At 44.4% G+C, this 20,769-nt stretch overlaps 1 protein-coding gene across 1 annotated transcript; it reads left to right on the top strand.

The window, feature by feature from the left end:
- Window positions 1-233: 233 nt before the first annotated feature.
- Window positions 234-19,380, top strand: LOC121330745 (tyrosine-protein kinase receptor Tie-1-like). Its single transcript, XM_041277464.1, is given in 23 exon segments — window positions 234-555; window positions 1,102-1,212; window positions 1,215-1,397; window positions 1,969-2,124; window positions 5,002-5,006; window positions 5,498-5,582; window positions 5,830-6,114; window positions 6,553-6,681; window positions 7,028-7,173; window positions 7,304-7,448; window positions 7,881-8,039; window positions 8,584-8,874; window positions 9,430-9,720; window positions 9,985-10,178; window positions 10,502-10,712; window positions 11,125-11,235; window positions 12,030-12,220; window positions 12,579-12,692; window positions 13,423-13,493; window positions 15,115-15,155; window positions 15,437-15,533; window positions 15,735-15,834; window positions 16,671-19,380. Coding segments are annotated over 23 exon segments (3,237 nt in total). The 5' UTR covers window positions 234-506; the 3' UTR covers window positions 16,743-19,380.
- The last annotated feature ends 1,389 nt before the right edge of the window (window positions 19,381-20,769 follow it).

Raw genomic sequence — 20,769 nt, 5'->3', positions numbered from 1 at the left:
GATTTTTTCAAAGACAAATGTATTTGGTACTGAATGTGTTAAAGTCACTGTCAGGTTGTATGGCGATGTGGAGTACAGTACATGTGTGTTTGTGAAACCCCAATACAACCTCCAACCTCAACAAACAACACCCCCCCCTCCAATCTCACGGCTCAGTTTATCTCACAGCAGAAAGCTTTCCCCTCTGACGCGGTTCCTTTCCTTCCTTTCCCACCCAAAAAAATCTAATCTCTGCAAAGTTTACAGCAGAGTGAGAAAAGCAAGTTCACGTCTGGCTGACTGGAGGAAATGCATTCAATTCTTACTCAACCCCCTTGTACGTATTGTTTAAAGAAAAGAAAAAAGAATTTTGGGATCTTGGATGACAGATTTTAAATGTAGACCACTGCGTGAGAACCGAGCCTTCACGCTGGGAAATATCAGCCCGCTTTTGTTTGTTATCACACTGAAAGTTTGGCAGGTTGTGTTTTTCTGAGTTCCTTTTGGTTACAGATCTGCTGTTGCTAATGAAACCTCTCAGCGTGTGGGTATTGATCGGTCTTTTCTCATTGTCAGGTAAGGTCTGGGTCTTGTTTTTGTTTATTTTGTGATGTTTTGACCTACTTATAATTTGGAAAATTTGGGCTATGTTTGCCTAGTATATTGTACTTGTAGACAATATTATGCTACATTTAAAATTACCATACAAATTATTTTGCAAAGGTAATTATTTGGAAATGATTTCCTTTCATCATTATTATTATTATTGTTATTATAATAATAATAATAATAATAATAATAATAATAATAATAATAATAATAATAATAATAATAATAACAACAACAATCAGGACTCAAGACAACCAGACTTAAATCATTATTTTAAAAACAGCACATTTATTGAATGGGAACAGTAAAGACGTTCAGAAGAATATGGTTTATATGTTAAGCTGCTACATTTTCTCAACCACATGCTAAATGGTTTGTAAGTTATTGTCTGACTAATAACTAACAACAGCCCATTTTGATCTGTCAAAAATGCATAATTTCAAGTGGCTCAAATGTGTGTGGTATTTGTGAGGTTGATTCCACGACATATAAACCCTTTCTCTTTTCACGCAGGGGCTGCTTTAGACATCACCCTCATTTCTAACTCTGGTGCCAGCTCTACACGGAGCTTCTTCCTGTCCTGCATCTCGGGGGAGCGGGATGCCAGCAAGATGGAGCTGCAGATCAAAAAGACAACGAGATCTTCATGGTCCCCAATCCGCCTCAGTTTCAGTTCATTTGGAGGAAGGATGAGGAGCTGAGAGCCACAGGCTTCAGCAAGCCACTGGACAGACAGGGCATCTTCTATTGCAAAGCCATGAGGTCAGCAGAGCAGACGGAGGTGGTGCTCATCAATAACAACCCACAAGGTACCATGCCCAGCACGTGCTGTACAGCGCATTCAGTAAATACCTTTATCAGCATCAGTGGCATTGACGCTGGTCCCCTGCATGTCCCTTTCACGTGCTGTACAGCGCATTCAGTAAATACCTTTATCAGCATCAGTGGCATTGACGCTGGTCCCCTGCATGTCCCTTTCACGTGCTGTACAGCGCATTCAGTAAATACCTTTATCAGCATCAGCGGCATTGACGCTGGTCCCCTGCATGTCCCTTTCACGTGCTTGCATGCTCAAATGCCATTGTTATTCAACACTATTTCTGGAGCTGTGAGGTTTCTGATGTTCTGTTCCAATCTGCATGTGACTCCTCTTGTCGTTGCTGACTTAAGCTTCAGTTTCAGTGAGTATATTAAGGACTCCCTTTGAAAAGCTTACAGCAGTAATTATGCAGTTTTCCCATGTTTTACCCTGTGGTTGATCATGGTTTGTTGTGCTCTCTGAGCTTTACACTGCTTTCATATACTTTGCTGTGCTTTTACTCTGGGAAACTCTTTCTTAAGCAAGCTTCATGAACGGCAGATTTTGCCTTTGCGTTGCAGGTAGCTACCACCACATGGGTCACGCTGGAGACATCATTAACGACACCATAGTCCTGACGATGGAGGGAGTGAAGGAGGATAACACAGGGGTCTATAGCGCCAGCTATCTGGCTGAAAGTCCCATCTTCAGCGTCTTTCTGAGACTGATAGTCAGAGGTAACCACCAAGTCTCTTTAAATCCCAACTTGAGTTTGGTGAAAAGGCTCTACCCAGATGATTTTGAAATACTGGTATATTTCATGTTATACAATATAATTTCAACACATATGAAAAGATAATATAAGTGCAAAACATTTATTAGTAAACAATTTTGCACAAGAGGATTAATTAACTATATATTATAATATTTAATACAATACAATGCACATTTCTATAGCACTATTCATCACAAAATTAGAACATTTGAAAAGTCTAATACAAAATTTAATAAAAAAGAGAAAAGAAAATGTGTTCAGAATTATAAAATTATAGCATTTACCAGACAGCTGCTGAGCTGCGTAGCTTTAGTTCCAGTGAAGATGTGCTTGTATTTGAGTCTCTAGTTCCAGTGAAGGTGTGCTTGTGTTTGATTAGTTCCAGTGAAGGTGTGCTTGTGTCTGATTAGCTCCAGTGAAGGTGTGCTTGTGTTTGATTCTTTAGTTCCAGTGAAGGTGTGCTTGTGTTTGATTAGTTCCAGTGAAGGTGTGCTTGTGTTTGATTAGTTCCAGTGAAGGTGTGCTTGTGTCTGATTAGCTCCAGTGAAGGTGTGCTTGTGTTTGATTCTTTAGTTCCAGTGAAGGTGTGCTTGTGTCTGATTAGCTCCAGTGAAGGTGTGCTTGTGTTTGATTCTATAGTTCCAGTGAAGGTGTGCTTGTGTTTGATTCTATAGTTCCAGTGAAGGTGTGCTTGTGTTTGAGTCTCTAGTTCCAGTGAAGGTGTACTTGTGTTTGATTCTTTAGCTCCAGTGAAGGTGTGCTTGTGTTTGATTCTATAGTTCCAGTGAAGGTGTGCTTTTGTTTGATTCTATAGTTCCAGTGAAGGTGTGCTTGTGTTTGATTAGTTCCAGTGAAGGTGTGCTTGTGTTTGATTAGTTCCAGTGAAGGTGTGCTTGTGTTTGATTAGTTCCAGTGAAGGTGTGCTTGTGTCTGATTAGCTCCAGTGAAGGTGTGCTTGTGTTTGATTCTATAGTTCCAGTGAAGGTGTGCTTTTGTTTGATTCTATCGTTCCAATGAAGGTGTGCTTGTGTTTGATTAGTTCCAGTGAAGGTGTGCTTGTATTTGATTAGCTCCAGTGAAGGTGTGCTTTTGTTTGATTCTATAGTTCCAGTGAAGGTGTGCTTTTGTTTGATTAGTTCCAATGAAGGTGTGCTTTTGTTTGATTAGTTCCAGTGAAGGTGTGCTTGTGTTTGATTCTTTAGTTCCAGTGAAGGTGTGCTTGTGTCTGATTAGCTCCAGTGAAGGTGTGCTTGTGTTTGATTATTTAGTTCCAGTGAAGGTGTGCTTGTGTCTGATTAGCTCCAGTGAAGGTGTGCTTGTGTTTGATTATTTAGTTCCAGTGAAGGTGTGCTTGTGTTTGATTAGTTCCAGTGAAGGTGTACTTGTGTTTGATTAGTTCCAGTGAAGGTGTGCTTGTGTTTGATTCTTTAGTTACAGTGAAGGTGTGCTTGTGTTTGATTAGTTCCAGTGAAGGTGTGCTTGTGTTTGATTAGCTCCAGTGAAGGTGTGCTTTTGTTTGAGTCTTTAGTTCCAGTGAAGGTGCTTGTGTTTGAGTCTTTAGTTCCAGTGAAGGTGCTTGTGTTTGATTAGCTCCAGGGAAGGTGTGCTTGTATTTGATTCTTTAGCTCCAGTGAAGGTGTGCTTGTGTTTAATTAGTTCCAGTGAAGGTGTGCTTGTGTTTAATTAGCTCCAGTGAATGTGTGCTTGTGTTTGATTCTTTAGATCCAGTGAAGGTGTGCTTGTGTTTGATCAGTTCCAGTGAAGGTGTGCTTGTGTTTGATTAGCTCCAGTGAAGGTGTGCTTGTGTTTGATTAGATCCAGGGAAGGTGTGCTTGTGTTTGATTCTTTAGCTCCAGTGAAGGTGTGCTTGTGTTTAATTAGCTCCAGTGAAGGTGTGCTTGTGTTTGATTCTTTAGTTCCAGTGAAGGTGTGCTTGTGTTTGATTCTTTAGCTCCAGTGAAGGTGTGCTTGTGTTTGATTAGTTCCAGTGAAGGTGTGCTTGTGTTTGATTAGCTCCAGTGAAGGTGTGCTTGTGTTTGATTAGCTCCAGGGAAGGTGTGCTTGTGTTTGATACTTTAGCTCCACTGAAGGTGTGCTTGTGTTTGATTATTTAGCTCCAGTGAAAGTGTGCTTGTGTTTAATTAGCTCCAGTGAAGGTGTGCTTGTGTTTGATTCTTTAGTTACAGTGAAGGTGTGCTTGTGTTTGATTAGTTCCAGTGAAGGTGTGCTTGTGTTTGATTAGCTCCAGTGAAGGTGTGCTTGTGTTTGATTAGCTCAGGGAAGGTGTGCTTGTGTTTGATACTTTAGCTCCAGTGAAAGTATGCTTGTGTTTAATTAGCTCCAGTGAAGGTGTGCTTGTGTTTGATTAGCTCAGGGAAGGTGTGCTTGTGTTTGATACTTTAGCTCCAGTGAAAGTGTGCTTGTGTTTAATTAGCTCCAGTGAAGGTGTGCTTGTGTTTGATTAGCTCAGGGAAGGTGTGCTTGTGTTTGATTCTATAGTTCCAGTGAAGGTGTGCTTGTGTTTGATTCTTTAGCTCCAATGAAGGTGTGCTTGTGTTTGATTAGCTCCAGTGAAGGTGTGCTTGTGTTTGATTCTTTAGTTCCAGTGAAGGTGTGCTTGTGTTTGATTAGCTCCAGTGAAGGTGTGCTTGTGTTTGATTCTTTAGCTCCAGTGAAGGTGTGCTTGTGTTTGATTAGCTCCAGTGAAGGTGTGCTTGTGTTTGATTCTATAGTTCCAGTGAAGGTGTGCTTGTGTTTGAGTCTCTAGTTCCAGTGAAGGTGTGCTTGTGTTTGATTCTTTAGCTCCAGTGAAGGTGTGCTTGTGTTTGATTATCTCCAGTGAAGGTGTGCTTAAGTTTGATTCTTTAGTTACAGTGAAGGTGTGCTTGTGTTTGATTAGTTCCAGTGAAGGTGTGCTTGTGTTTGATTAGTTCCACTGAAGGTGTGCTTGTGTTTGATTCTTTAGCTCCACTGAAGGTGTGCTTGTGTTTGATTAGCTCCAGTGAAGGTGTGCTTGTGTTTGATTCTTTAGTTACAGTGAAGGTGTGCTTGTGTTTGAGTCTGTAGCTCCACTGAAGGTGTGCTTGAATTTGATTAGCTCCACTGAAGGTGTGCTTGTGTTTAAATCACTAGTTCCAGTGAAGGTGTGCTTGTGTTTGAGTCTGTAGCTCCACTGAAGGTGTGCTTTTGTTTGATTAGCTCCAGTGAAGGTGTGCTTGTGTTTGATTCTTTAGCTCCAATGAAGGTGTGCTTGTGTTTGATTAGTTCCAGTGAAGGTGTGCTTGTATTTGAGTCTGTAGCTCCAGTGAAGTTGTATTTGTGTTTGATTGACACAGGAGTGCCTGAATGGGGGGGTCTGCCATGATAAAGAAGGGGACTGCATCTGTCCACCCGGCTTCATGGGGAGACGCTGTGAGACAGGTAAGAGGACAGAGACTAGGGGTCTTCATGGGGACACAGCCAGATCATTGTTACAATGTACTTCATGTGTGAAACATTAAAACTGTAAACCTAACTCTAAACCTTACCCTAACCCTTTTCTGATACTATTGTGTACTTAGATATCTCATGCAATAAGATTTCCATGTTAAGTACATTGTAACTATACATAACAACATTGTAGTAATGTGTAAGTACACATGTATTTACTGTCTAATACTCCCTGCAGCTTGCCGGTCGGGGATGTTTGGTCGTAACTGCCAGGAATCATGCCGAGAGGAGATGGACTGCAGCGGGCTGACGTTCTGCCTCCCAGATCCCTACGGCTGCAGCTGTGCCAGCGGCTGGAACGGTCCGCAGTGCAGCATGGGTGAATATCGGACAGCAAGGATCAGGCTGAGAAAACACAGCTCTGCCTCCGTGTATGCAAGCAAGCAAGCAAAACCTGCTGAACGTTTCAGCTTGCAGTTCCTCCTCTGGTTTTTATTCACCTTCGGATTTATCACAATACAAGGCAAGGGAAAGTCTGATTTATCCGCATCTGTTATTTAAGAAATGAATGAGGATTTTTATTTTATGAATAGGATATAAAATATTAACATACTACAATCAAATGGAAAATTATTTTGGAATACATTTTTTCTTGTGGTAAATAAAATAAAATTACTTGAAAGTTGCATGAAATTGAAATATAAACTTTTTATATATTGTTACCGATAGCAAGTAAAGAAATTAACAAACTTTATTAAGAAATCAAATCATTGACCGATTGCTTAATCTAAACCTCGTTTCTGAAAGCAGTTCTCTTTGCTGTTTTCAAGCACCGCAGTTCTAGTCTGGTAGCTGTGATGTTGTGTGTTGTTTTGAAAGTGCTGTTTGTTTTATTAATGCTCTCCTTTACATGAACATTGGAAAGGATGTTAATTGTGTTAATTCTGTCTCCCCTGTGAAGCCTGTGATAAAGAGTTCTATGGGCCCGGCTGTCAGCTGAATTGCGAATGCAGAAATGGAGGGACCTGCAACCCATTCAGTGGCTGCCAGTGTCCCACAGGGTGGCGTGGGCTGCACTGTGAACAATCAGGCATGCAGTATTTTAAATCAGCTCTGTGAACAATCAGGCATGCAGCATTTTAAATCAGCTCTCCTCCTTTCCATGCCAATGTGTTTTCCCGCTGAAACTGCTAACCTTCTCTGCCCCAGTGCTGCTGAGTTCCGCAGTGCCACTGTTCTGAATCTAATCCCATTCACATTCCTGGTCTACATAATGCTAATCGTAATACTGAAATAAGCACTTAGATTTCACTTTTATTGATAAAAGATCTATAATTAAAAAAATGCAAAATGCATATTGATAATACATGCTGATGTTATCAGTGATTGCTTCTTCAATTCCAGTCATTCAAAAACTTTTTTTTTTTTCTTCCCAGATGGTGTCCCCCAGATCTTGGACAATCCCAATAACCTGGAGTGGAACTTGAACTCCTGCCCCAGGATCACCTGCTCTGCGTCAGGGAACCCGCTGCCAGGGCACGGCAGCATTGAGCTGAGAAAGCTTGATGGTACTGTCCTGAAGGTGAGAGTGAGGGTGAGGGTGAGGGTTAGAGGTGGGGGTAGGGGTAGATTAGGTAAAGAAAGTATCACAGTTCATCGATACAGGATAGATCGTTACACCCGTAGCACTATCCCTGTCCTTCTTCCTGCAGGCCACCAGCACCACCATGGAGTCCAACAAGAGCACTGCACTGTTCGAGATCAAGAGGCTGTCAAAGGAGCATGGGGGGCTGTGGGAGTGCCGCGTCTCCACCAACGGGGGGCAGGATTCACACAAGTTCAACCTGACCGTGAAGAGTAAGAGAGGGGATTCATTGAGGAGACAAAATACTAATTTTAAACGATCTCAGGATGGAGTCGAGATCGATATAAACAATCTTTTAATATGCCACGATGGAACTGCAATATCAGTGTTACTGCATTGTTCCATAATTGCAGACCTTCTCTGCAGTATGCATCTTTCTGCACCCCCAGAGGAGTTAGCTGCCCCTTCAAAAATGATTGGCTCCAGATTTTGCTTCTGTTGATGAGATCTCTCCTAGGGTAACTCGCTTTGAGATGGCTATGGGAAAATAATTTGATCGATTGATTGAACACGATTCAAACCATTTTAAAGACTTTGCCATAGAAATAAAAACAATAACCTTTGAGCCAGACTGCCCTTGAATCTAAAAGAGGTTCCAGGCTGGGTTGCGTTGAGTTTGAGACTCTCTCTGCTTGCCCTGACAGCGCCGCCGTCCCCCAACACTCCTCCCAAACTGCTGGAGAGGAAGAGCAAGCAGCTGGTGGTCCTGCCCGCAGAGACCTTCCAGGGAGACGGGCCCATCATCTCCACTAAGCTCCTCTACAAACCCAAGGACAGCGGGGCCCCCTGGTCCTCCATCATAGGTGAGGCTGGCAGGCAGGATAAGTGACTGAGTGCTCCGCACCCCGAGTTTCCTTGGAGTCTCTGCTCCTACTAGGAGTGCTCATTCCAAAGGTATAGAAGAGAGAAACCAAAGAAAGACTGAGCTCAGGTGTGTCCAATCACGGTCCTGGAGGGCCGTTCCAATCCAGGTTTAACAGGTAAAAAGAGAATGAACTACTTCAGAGTCTGGATGGAGGTTTAATTGGTTCCGTGAAACAGTTTAGAACAGGGTTGGAAAGAAGACCAGGACTGGAAGGGCCAGCTTTGGACACCCCTGATTTAGCACCTGCAGATGGTTGAAGCCACGATGAACCTTAAAGCACAAATTATGAGAACCATAATCGTCTGTCTATATGAAGCAGTCAGTGCATGTAGAGCACACTTGCTACCCATGCTGGTGTAGGCCTGGGTTATTGTTTCCCATTATTTGATCCCTCCACCTGCCAAGTCTAATTGTTTTTCGCTTGTGGTCCTGTGACTTCACATCCATGTTTATGTGTTCCTCGCTGCCCATTGCCCTTCCAGAACCCACAGTTCAGCCGATCATCGAGTTCACCGCAGTGGAAAGCAGGAACACCCTATCAGTGAGCTGGGGTATCCCTGTGGCCCATGGCAATGGCAACGGCTTCGTGGTGCGTCTCTTCAGCTCCTCCAACGCCCTGCTGAAGGAGGTGGAGGTCCCCTCCCTGCTCATCCGCACTGCCAAGATCCCAGACCTGGAGTTCAAGCGGGACTACCGAGTGGAGGTGATGATGATCAACTGCGGGAGCCGGGGTCCGCCATCCGAGCCGTACCCCGTGCGCATCACCAGCCAGGGTAACTGCCAGCACTGCACCAAAGAGAGAACTAATGTGACTATGACCAGATTCTGAGCCAGCAGGCTCCTTATATTTCATATACAGAAGCTAATTTGGTCCTGAACGTTTAAAGAAACAGTTAGGCTGTGTGGTCCAGTGTTTAAGAAACGGACTTGTAACCACAATGTCCCTGGATCAAATCCCAGCTGAGCCACTGCCTCACTGTGTGACCCTGAGCAAGTCACTTAACCTCCTTGTGCTCCGTCTTTCAGTTGTGACGTTGTTGTAAGTGACTCTGCAGCTGATGCATAGTTCACACACCCTAGTCTCGTATCCTGTAAAGCGCTCTGTGATGGTTGCCCACTATGAAAGGTATTATTTGGGTATCTAGAGCTGATATGACCACTATTGCGATCTGTTAATTCTGACGCTCAGTCATGCACACAGTTCAGATAGTGTACATTCACTTCTGCAGTTTCTTCAACCTCTTACACTGCAGTTGAAAGTCTGTGTTGAGTTTTGCATGAGTACCGTTCCAGACCCTGAAGTGTGCGCTGTCTCTGCCCCCCGCCAGGCCCCACGTCCCCCCGCAACGTCCAGGCCACCCCTCAGTCCATCAGCGTGGTGCGGCTGACATGGCAGCCCCCCGAAGACCCCAACGGGAGCATCGTGAAATACATCATCGAGTACAAGCAGGTCAGCACGGGCAGCCTGCACCAGTGGGTCGACACCGACGACGGCAACAAGAACAGCAAGGACGTGATGGCCCTCAATGGCAGCACCCACTACCAGTTCCGGGTCCAAGCCAACTCCAAGGTGCCGGGGGAGTGGAGCGCCCCTGTCACTGCCTGGACGATGGGGGATGGTGGGTGTGGTTCAGTCCATTGCACACTTACTGTGTTTGTGAATGGCCCTGGCAATGAGACAGCAGAGGAGCCGGTCCTGATAGATAACTTGAGAAGGATTTATTCAAACTGGGACTGGATATTGTTTGGGCATTCACTGGTTAACGTTTTATATATAACATAAGCACTTATTGTCACAATGCCTTCTTATTTCATGTTCCCATTACACTGCAGTTTCTTCTAACAATTGCCCCTTCTCTGATTCTCTTTCCACCCCCTCCCAGGACCCCCAAGTTTCACCCCGACCACACAGGAGGTGCCAGGGCTGTCCGGGGGCAATGACCAGCAGCTGATCCTGGCCATCGTGGGCTCAGTGTCAGCCACCTGCCTAACCATCGTGCTGGCCCTGCTCACGCTCTTCTGCATCCGCAGGAACCTCTGCCACCAGCGCCGCACCTTCACCTACCAGTCTGGATCCGTGAGTGTGTCCCAGTGCTCAGCCGCGCCACATGGGGAGAGCAGCTGCTAACAGCAGAGCAGAGAGCCAGGGTCGCTGCAGACTGAACTGCAGGAACAATGCCCTGCTGGAATATGTGTTAAATTGTAGTTGATGCTAATTGGTTGCTAAGGTTCTCTTGATTTCTAATCTGACCTGTGTTGAGAGGTGCCCTTAATTTCTAATCTGACCTGTGTTGAGAGGTGCCCTTGGTTTCTAATCTGACCTGTGTTGAGAGGTGCCCTTGATTTCTAATCTGACCTGTGTTGAGAGGTGCCCTTGCTAATGCGTGAGTCTCCACCCAGGGTGAGGAGACCATCCTGCAGTTCAACTCAGGGACTCTGACCCTGACCCGTCGCCCCAAGCCGCAGTCTGAGCCCCTGACCTACCCCATCCTGGAGTGGGACGACATCAAGTTCGAGGACGTGATCGGAGAGGGCAACTTTGGACAGGTCATCAAGGCCATGATCAAGAAGGACGGCAACAAGATCAGAGCCGCCGTCAAGATGTTAAAAGGTCCGGGGGTATGAGCGACGTAAAAGGAGAGGCGGGAGTTTCTCTCTTTGTGATCAGCATGTTCGGAGACGTTTCCCCATACATTTCCCATGGTTATACTCTGCATTTACCAGAGGTGACCCTGGTCTGCCATGTGTATTCATATGCTTTACTATATCTTGCTATTCTTTGCAATGCTTAGCTATGTTTTCCCATGCTTTCTGTGCTTTATTACATTTTGCTATGCTTTTACTGTGGTACATTATTATAAAGGATAACAGAGCACTGGGAAGTTAGCAAATTAATTAATTATTTTTTTATGTGTAATAAACAGAAGGCAGAGATTATTACTGAGCCCCTTGGAACCACAGCCCTCATCAGCTTTCCTGTCAGTAACACAAGCACTCAACTGTTTGGTTTTCTCTCCCCCTAGAGTTTGCCTCGGAGAATGACCACAGGGATTTTGCTGGAGAGCTGGAGGTCCTGTGTAAACTGGGGCAGCACCCGAACATCATCAACCTGATCAAAGCCTGCGAGAACCGGGGTGAGCCGTCTGTCTGTCTGTCTGTCTGTCTGTATATTTGCAAAAATTGGTTTTATCGCAACTGCTTAATAGCAACATGATTTTGTGAAACACTTTTACTAAGGATATATATTATAAAAGTTTCCAAGTCCTTAAAAAAAAAAAAAAATTATATATATATATATATATATATATATATATATATATATATATGGTATGCAACAAGATGAGAACCTAAAAACTGAGCAAACAGCACCTTCTAGTGGAGAGACAATTACATGTTTCTCCTCTGTTGGACTGCAGTGTATTTGTTGCTCCCTCACTCTGGAGCAGAATGAGCTTAGTAGGTATGTTGTTTGATGCTAGTTTATTTGTTTGTTTGTTTTTTGTACTTTCTTAAAGTTTTGTGAATAGAGCCCATTCTTTTACATTGACAATACTTCTATTTTCCTACTTGCAAAAAGTTTGCTCTGGAGAAGTCTGGCCTCGAGTCATCATTTAAAAAAGAAAAATCACTTCTGTTAATGTGAATTCAGAACCAGTGGGCAACTCCTTATGAAAGTTAAAAGCACAGCAAAAGTGTAATAAAGCACAGTGAAAGCATAGCAAAAGCATAGGTATGCTTTGTAAAACCCAGAGAGGTAAGGTAAAACATATTACAAAACATGGCAAACCATTCTAAACTACAGTACAAATGCATAGTATAAGCATGCAAGAAGAATGGGAAAATTCTTAAAATACCACACAGATTTCCCAGAGTAAACCTTTATAAGGGCGAAGCCAGCGTGATTGAACATTTGCGTGTCCCTCTCCAGGTTACCTGTACATTGCCATCGAGTTTGCCCCCTTCGGAAACCTGCTGGACTTCCTGTGGAAGAGCCGCGTGCTGGAGACTGACCCGACGTTCGCCAAGGAGCACGGCACGGCCTCCAAGCTCACCTCCCAGCAGCTGCTGCAGTTCGCAGCTGACGTGGCCACTGGAATGCAGTACCTCAGCGAGAAACAGGTGAGCACACAGCCACCAGCGTGGAGTCCTGAATCTGAGGGGACCAAAGCACCACGAACATATACCTGTTCTTAAACAAGAATTATTATACAGATTCACATTTTAGTTGTACACTGAACACCTATCTGTAGTGTAACACATATAATAGGTAATGCATTTATCTCATATCTACAGGTATTTCCACAAAGTGTCTTTCAGAATGCTTTATGTGTCTGCGTGTTGCGGTTTGACTACACGTCTGATAACACGCTCATTAAGGGGTTTATACCACCTTGCTTGTATGTTCGGATGTAAAATGCCATTGAGTTTCCAGCATTCTCTTCGATGTGTCGCAACAGTTTTGTTTCTGTTTTTAAAGTTCATTCACAGAGATCTGGCTGCAAGAAACGTGTTAGTCGGGGAAAATCTGACAGCTAAAATAGCAGACTTTGGACTTTCCAGGGGAGAAGAAGTGTATGTCAAAAAGACAATGGTGAGTATTTTTCATGCATTCAGAATTGTACTGTAAGCACACAATACATCTTTAGAGGGGTTATGGCAAATGGAAACCGGTATTTAATATACTGTAGTGTAAGAATTACAGACAAAACATTCTTTCCTTCCTTCGTTCCTTTGTTTGTCTTTTCTTTCTGTCCTTCTTTCAAACAGAGTAAACAATTGATGAGATGTCAGGGCTGCAGTTCACCACAGCTTCATGTTTTCACAGTCTGCTGTGGTTGTGACTTACAGCCCTGACCTCAGAATACTCACAGGAAGTCGGGTCTGTACTGTAAGCTAGTGATCCCAGCCTGCCTTGCCAGCCTCCAATGCAGTTAACTCTTGCGTGATCAGTGCCCTGGTAACACGGGATATAGAACATGTTATTTGTGTAAATGGGTATGGGTTCGAAGTCCTAATTAATTTATTCTTCATGTTTAAATTCTCTTTGTATCGTTTTCTGTGTAAGTTGTCACATCCTGGTGATTTTATTTTTTGAAAGGTTAAAGTTTAAAGTTTAAGTTTGCAAAAAGCATGCAAAGACCCTGTAGGGTTAGTTGTTTAAAACAACACACTTTATTATATTATTATATGCAGGTTCAATATTGAACCTCTGGCTGTTAAAGACAACTGTTGCAGCTCCTATAAGTATGTGAATAAATTTTTTAATGATTTTATTGGATGATTTTAAGAACGAGTCCAATCACTCCTCCTTTATTTTCCAGGGAAGACTGCCAGTACGATGGATGGCAATTGAGTCTCTAAACTACAGCATCTATACGACAAAGAGTGATGTGTAAGTAGGGCTTTCTGTCTGTGTTGCAGGTAGATGCAAGTTGATATATACAGTATGACAGAGATCAGTTGATAGAACTTTCATTCTTTATTTTAGACTGGTTATATCTTTCTTTCTCTCTTTCATTTAACTAGACCTCTTAGTCGCTGCAACCAAACCATAGGTGCGATTTACACAGGGGGCATGTCCCCCTCACTTTTGGAACAACAGGGAAATGTCTCCCTCACACTGCAGCAGTACTAAAAATTGTATTTCTAAATAATAATTCCTACAATTACTAGTCAGAAAAGCATTTTCCATTAGCCAGCGGAAACGGAAATCGACTGAGGCAGCGTTGGCGCACAATGCATTATGGGCGATCTAATTGAACATTGGGATCTTATTGTCGTAGAGTTGCTGTGAAATACTCCCTCCTGTCCTACACTGCCTTGCTGGTTAGTGTGTGTGTGTGTATATGTATATATATATATATATAGATAGAGAGAGAGAGAGAGAGAGAGAGAGAGAGAGAGAGAGAGATTGATTGATTGATTGATTCCCACAGTTTTGTTTCCAGAGTAACTGCACTTCTCACCCAGTAAGGCACTCTCAGAGGCCCTGGCTGGTAGCCTGCTCAATGGCTAAGCGCAGATTTGAACCCCAGCTCTTCTGGGCGCCAGTATTGAATGCCCTCTTTTGTATGTTGCAGGGTGTTGTTTTTTTTCCCGCGATTTATCACAGAAAACATGCTTTGTACCAATAAATAAATAAGTAAATAAACCCAGTGAACGAAACCTCCATTGTTTATAGATGTGACACTTCATCAATATGTAAATATGAAATCTCCCCTGGGCCTCCCTGCTTCTCTTGCTGATACAAGTCTGCGAGACGAGAGATAACATTTACCAGGAAGCAAGCATGAGAGACAGCCACAGCTAGGTGGTCAGAAAGAGGTCTATTTATACTGTGTTGTGAACTGTGTGTGCAGCATAATTCAGAACAAAGGAAGTGGGAAAATAACCCAAAAAGATAAGGCTTAAGAGTGTCCTTAACTTGAGTCAGGACAGCGAGTCCAGCCAAGCTACAAAAATAACAGCCCTGTATCGGGACTCAACACATTGCAGTGCTAGGATACGGCTGGTCCACATGCTGGAACTTCTTTACTGCTGTGCTTGTGATCTAGACACTCTGCTGTCAAACAAGCAAACAAACAACATGTTCGTATCATGGAGTCATTAGTTAAGAGAAAAGACTTTTTTTTTGCGACTGATGGCACGTTTATGGCATCTCTGTGTCTGTTACAGACATCAAGCGATGAATAATAACTATAAACGTGCAGTGACTGTGTTACTGCTGGGAGATTAAAACACAGCAAAAAAAAACCAAAAAATCAAGACACAAGATAGATTTTTTTTTTTTTCCTTGTGGGGTACAGTATGTGTGTAAAATAGGGTTAGAATTCTATATAGAGCCAGTCACGTTGAGTAAAGAATGGAAGGGGGAGCGTTTAAAGAAACAGCCTTCTGCACATGTAACATTTTAACAAAATCTTTGAAAATGTTTTAAAGTACATATATTATTATTTTGAATTAAAGGTACGGCAATTTTCTTTCATTATAAATACTTGTATTTTCTTTCTCAGGTGGTCTTTCGGAGTGCTGCTGTGGGAGATTGTAACCCTAGGTGAGCACATTTCTAGCTTCCTTTCAGACCCCAGCAGTGAACCCACAAGCCCAGTGAGGTTTGAGACAGACACATTCACAGTGAGGTGAAATTGAACCTGATTCCTTGACCCCCTTTAAAGCACTTGGATGATTTACCTGTACCCGTTAGCCGAGGACTAGAACAGCACTCCTGGACGGAGCTGCCTGCGTCTGCAGTCCTGTAGAGCAGGTCTCATTGGGATGGGGCTAGCTGTGGAGTGGTGGCGAGTGTTTTAACCCTTTGGTCCTGTCCTGCTCCAGGTGGCACTCCCTACTGCGGGATGACCTGCGCTGAGCTCTATGAGAAATTACCACAGAGCTACAGGATGGAGAAGCCAAGGAACTGTGATGATGAGGTGTAAGTACAGCACAGCAGTGATCATCTCTATTTTGTGCTCCTTTATTCATGTTTCCAGTTTCAGGTGTGTCAGTGTCATTGGTGCGGGCAGCAGCCAATCGCCATGCTGAGCGTGTCTAGGTGTTCAGCGAGCCAAGCACTGTCATACACCTGTGAGCACCGTGATTGGCTGGGAATGATGTAATGCATTTGTAATTGCAGATACGAGCTGATGAGGCAGTGCTGGAGAGACCGCCCCTACGAGAGGCCCACCTTCGCGCAGATCTCAGTGCAGCTGAACAGAATGCTGGAGGCTAGAAAGGTATGCAAAATACATAGGAAATATATTGCAGATGTCAGCATGCATAGATAGATTGTAATTTTAATCTCAATTGCACTATTCAATATTTTACACATACACACATATATGGAAACAGATATGTTTCCAAAACGCATCAGATTTAAACATGTAATGTTTACACAGTAGCGCAGGTCAACGTCATTCATTTGACCATACAGATGCATAGATGCAGTATTACACTCAAGTGGGTTGAGCTCAGAGCAAAACACGGACCGTGCCTTTTCACATGTTTCATATTTCACTGAAACACAAACATCACAGGAACCTTGGGGCTTCTCAGAATGAAACGAGATGCATTTTCAGACAGAGCCTAAATTGTGGTTGCCATTTATCATGGGGTGCCCTTGAGAACCAACGCTGGCAAGCTATCAAGGCTGTGCAGGCAGGAAGCTAACGCGGACACATTTATTATTTAAGATGTCCAGCATTTCATACAGTATGTACAGATATGATATCGGCATATCATTGATATGCACTATTTGGGAAGTTGGCTCTTTTGCGCAAAACATTATATATCATTTTATTTCGATTTTTTAAAATCGGTTAGCTTACTGCAAAAACATAAATCTGTAGGAAAAGTCCGTGGAAGTAGGGAAAGCAGAGTAAAGTAGTGGTGAGCATAAATAACCACCAGAGTACAGTCAAGCCTGATAAAAAAGCACAAGGCAACGCACTGTACATTCACATTCTAAGTACAGGATAAACACAAGAAGTTGCAGTTGTGCCACGCTCCATGTTTAGATGGGCGTACCTTGTGTGGTCAAACCTCACACCTGTTCTCTGTCCCCACACTGCAGGCCTACGTGAACATGGCTCTGTTTGAGAACTTCACCAATGCTGGAATTGATGCCACTGCGGAGGAGGCCTGAGCTGGGTCCCACTGGACTCCTCCAGGCAATCCCACACTTTCCCATTTAAACCAGGAGCTGACCACTGCCACGCTGCTGGACTCCTCCAGACAATCCCACACTTTCCCATTTAAACTAGGAGCTGACCACTGCCACGCTGCTGGACTCCTCCAGACAATCTCACACTTTCCCATTTAAACTAGGAGCTGACCACTGCCACGCTGCTGGACTCCTCCAGACAATCTCACACTTTCCCATTTAAACCAGGAGCTGACCACTGCCACGCTGCTGGACTCCTCCAGGCAATCCCACACTTTCCCATTTAAACCAGGAGCTGACCACTGCCACGCTGCTGGACTCCTCCAGACAATCTCACACTTTCCCATTTAAACCAGGAGCTGACCACTGCCACGCTGCTGGACTCCTCCAGGCAATCCCACACTTTCCCATTTAAACCAGGAGCTGACCACTGCCACGCTGCTGGACTCCTCCAGACAATCTCACACTTTCCCATTTAAGCCAGGAGCTGACCACTGCCACGCTGCTGGACTCCTCCAGGCAATCCCACACTTTCCCATTTAAACCAGGAGCTGACCACTGCCACGCTGCTGGACTCCTCCAGGCAATCCCACACTTTCCCATTTAAACCAGGAGCTGACCACTGCCACGCTGCTGGACTCCTCCAGGCAATCCCACACTTTCCCATTTAAACCAGGAGCTGACCACTGCCACCCTGCTGGATCCTCAAGCGGTGATAAGAATCTTTAAGAACAACAGCAAAAAAACAAAAAACAAAAAAAAACTGAACTTCGTGACGTGTTGAAAAGACTGTTCGAGGCGGTGGTGAAGAAGAAAATGGAGTTCCTTTATCTGCTAGTGGTGCAGCGAGCCATTCTTTATTGGTGGTTCCTGTCATGAGATAGACGAGTGTATCGTGATACATGACTAAAAGCAATAAGATACTTGTAATCCACCAAAGGGTATCGGACTGATGAAGCAAGTGATTTATAGCTATTGTAAGAATACATGTCCATCATATCCCATCATTACTGACCATTTGATTACATAGAAAATAGCCCAACAGGAACTTGGCAATATATATCACACCAGGACTGTACTGTTACACCCCTAGCTGCAGCTTTCGTAAACTAGAAGAACTTACAAACTAGGAGAACTATTGCAGAATAAAGTGACAGTGCTATGCGAGACAGGCCTGATACAAAACATGCAGGCAGACTGAGAAAGGAATAAGACACCACAAGAGAGGTCCGTATTCTCTTCTGCATGGGGCTGGACCTGCTCTGGATTGGAGCCTGTGAGTGTGTGTGTGTGTGCAGGTTAACTGGGCTGGTCCAGTCTTTCTTCCCGTGGTTAGAGATGACAGCCAGTGCAACTGGAGTGAATGATGTTGAGGCACTTAATGACCTGCTTGTATACTGTAGGACACCGAGTTGCAGTGCTCTCGTGTCACAGTAACAGCCAGAACTCTTGTACTGTAACTGTAGCATCTGTGTATCCAAGATACAATTCACTTAATGTTAAACTTCACATAAAAGAGATGTATGCTTAAGGTGTGTTTTATCATTTAAACCAAAGACTTGCAAGTAAATCAAGCCTGTGATGACAGGACGAATCACATTTAAATATATTATTTGGGTTATTAACTGGCACAGCCTTACTTTAATGTACCACAATGTGTCTTAATAAACCTGCAGTGCGTGGCCCAGTTGTGACATGTATATACGCTGAATAAACAGAAATGCATCCAGACTGTAAAAGGTTAAATGGAAGAACTCGCTGTGGATGTTTTCTCATAACACCCCCCCCCCGGGTTGCTCAAGTGTCAAGAGCGTAAGAACACATTTCACACTTTAAGAAGCCTGCGGTGAACACTTTTCCCCTGCTGCTCTTCACTGATCTGCCACAGTGTTTCCTCAAGCCTTGGCAGCAGCAGAAGCAGGCTTGGGGGTGCTCGCTGAAGCAAATCCAGATGGAGAAGTGCAGCAAGGTTCAGGCCACAGCGTCTCCCCTAACTCTCAGGACAGACTCAGGGTCCTACAGCTTCACAGCCTCTCCCCTAACTCTCAGGACAGACTCAGGGTCCTACAGCGTCACATTCTCTCCCCTAACTCTCAGGACAGACTCAGGGTCCTACAGCTTCACATCCTCTCCCCTAACTCTCAGGGCAGGCTCAGGGTCCTACAGCTTCACAGCCTCTCCCCTAACTCTCAGGGTCCTACAGCTTCACAGCATCTCCCCTAACTCTCAGGGTCCTACAGCTTCACAGCTTCTCCCCTAACTCTCGGGACAGACTCAGGGTCCTACAGCTTCACAGCCTCTCCCCTAACTCTCAGGACAGACTCAGGGTCCTACAGCTTCACAGCCTCTCCCCTAACTCTCAGGGCAGGCTCAGGTCCTACAGCTTCACAGCTTCTCCCCTAACTCTCAGGACAGACTCAGGGTCCTACAGCTTCACAGCCTCTCCCCTAACTCTCAGGGCAGGCTCAGGGTCCTACAGCTTCACGGCCTCTCCCCTAACTCTCAGGGTCCTACAGCTTCACAGCATCTCCCCTAACTCTCAGGGTCCTACAGCTTCACAGCTTCTCCCCTAACTCTCGGGACAGACTCAGGGTCCTACAGCTTCACAGCCTCTCCCCTAACTCTCTCAGGGTCCTACAGCTTCACAGCCTCTCCCCTAACTCTCAGGACAGACTCGGGGTCCTACAGCTTCACAGCCTCTTCCCCTAACTCTCAGGGTCCTACAGCTTCACAGCCTCTCCCCTAACTCTCGGGACAGACTCAGGGTCCTACAGCTTCACAGCCTCTCCCCTAACTCTCAGGACAGACTCAGGGTCCTACAGCTTCACAGCCTCTCCCCTAACTCTCAGGACAGACTCGTCCTACAGGTCCTACAGCTTCACAGCCTCTCCCCTAACTCTCAGGACAGACTCAGGGTCCTACAGCTTCACAGCCTCTCCCCTAACTCTCAGGGCAGGCTCAGGTCCTACAGCTTCACAGCTTCTCCCCTAACTCTCAGGACAGACTCAGGGTCCTACAGCTTCACAGCCTCTCCCCTAACTCTCAGGACAGACTCAGGGTCCTACAGCTTCACAGCCTCTCCCCTAACTCTCGGGACAGGCTCAGGGTCCTACAGCTTCACAGCCCAAGTGTTTGGCCCCTGCTTGCAGCTGGTGCTCCCCTCCCTCCCTCTCTCCCTGCCCAGCAGCCACTGCCAGTAAATGCCCCTGTTTTGAGAGTCTTGCTTATAAAGGTTTTCTGCGGTGTACCAGAGCATGCAGAAAGCACAATTAAATACAGACTAGCGGAGAAGTACGGTAAAAACAAACATGGTAAACCACAGTAAATGCATACAGGAAGAATGGTGACTGCAAAACGACCAAGCAAGAGCGCCTGTAATGAGGGGAACTACTGTAGTCTCCTAAAATAAATACGTTTCAATGAAGACATTTATAGTGTGGCAGAACTGGCAAAGGAAACGTATCTAACTAGTTTTATGTTAAAACGCCATTGCAGGTATGACGTGTGCATTCATCAAATCTACAATATTGGCTGCTGTTTTCACTCACTGATACAGTTTTGCAATGCTCTCTGTTTGGAATCAATTTATTTCATTACTAAATCTGGTCTGTGTTGATATCCCTACATCCCATGGTATGGTTACCTTGGTAACCTACTGAAACGGGCAGCATGTTTCTACAGTGCACACTTTTAAGCAATCCTATAAGCACAATTCTTCCCTATACACATAGAAAAACTGCCCAGTCTAATCTAGTCTAACTTACACCAAAACTAAACTCCAAAACTGAAAAAGCACAATTAACAAGCAACAACTTTAAAGCAATAAAGGGTTTCATGCACATCATATACTTATTTGTTTGTTCTTTTTTCAGCAAGTTCAATAATAATAATAATAATAATTATAATAATTATATGGAAAAAAACCACACATGTGAGTTTCATTTCTGCATTTGTCAGTAAAATATGCAACATGCCTGGGGTCCTATTTAGCAATGTTATAGATGTCAGT

Source organism: Polyodon spathula, chromosome 18 (assembly GCF_017654505.1).
Source record: "Polyodon spathula isolate WHYD16114869_AA chromosome 18, ASM1765450v1, whole genome shotgun sequence".
Lineage (NCBI taxonomy): Eukaryota > Metazoa > Chordata > Actinopteri > Acipenseriformes > Polyodontidae > Polyodon > Polyodon spathula.
This window is presented reverse-complemented; position numbering and strand designations above follow the sequence as displayed.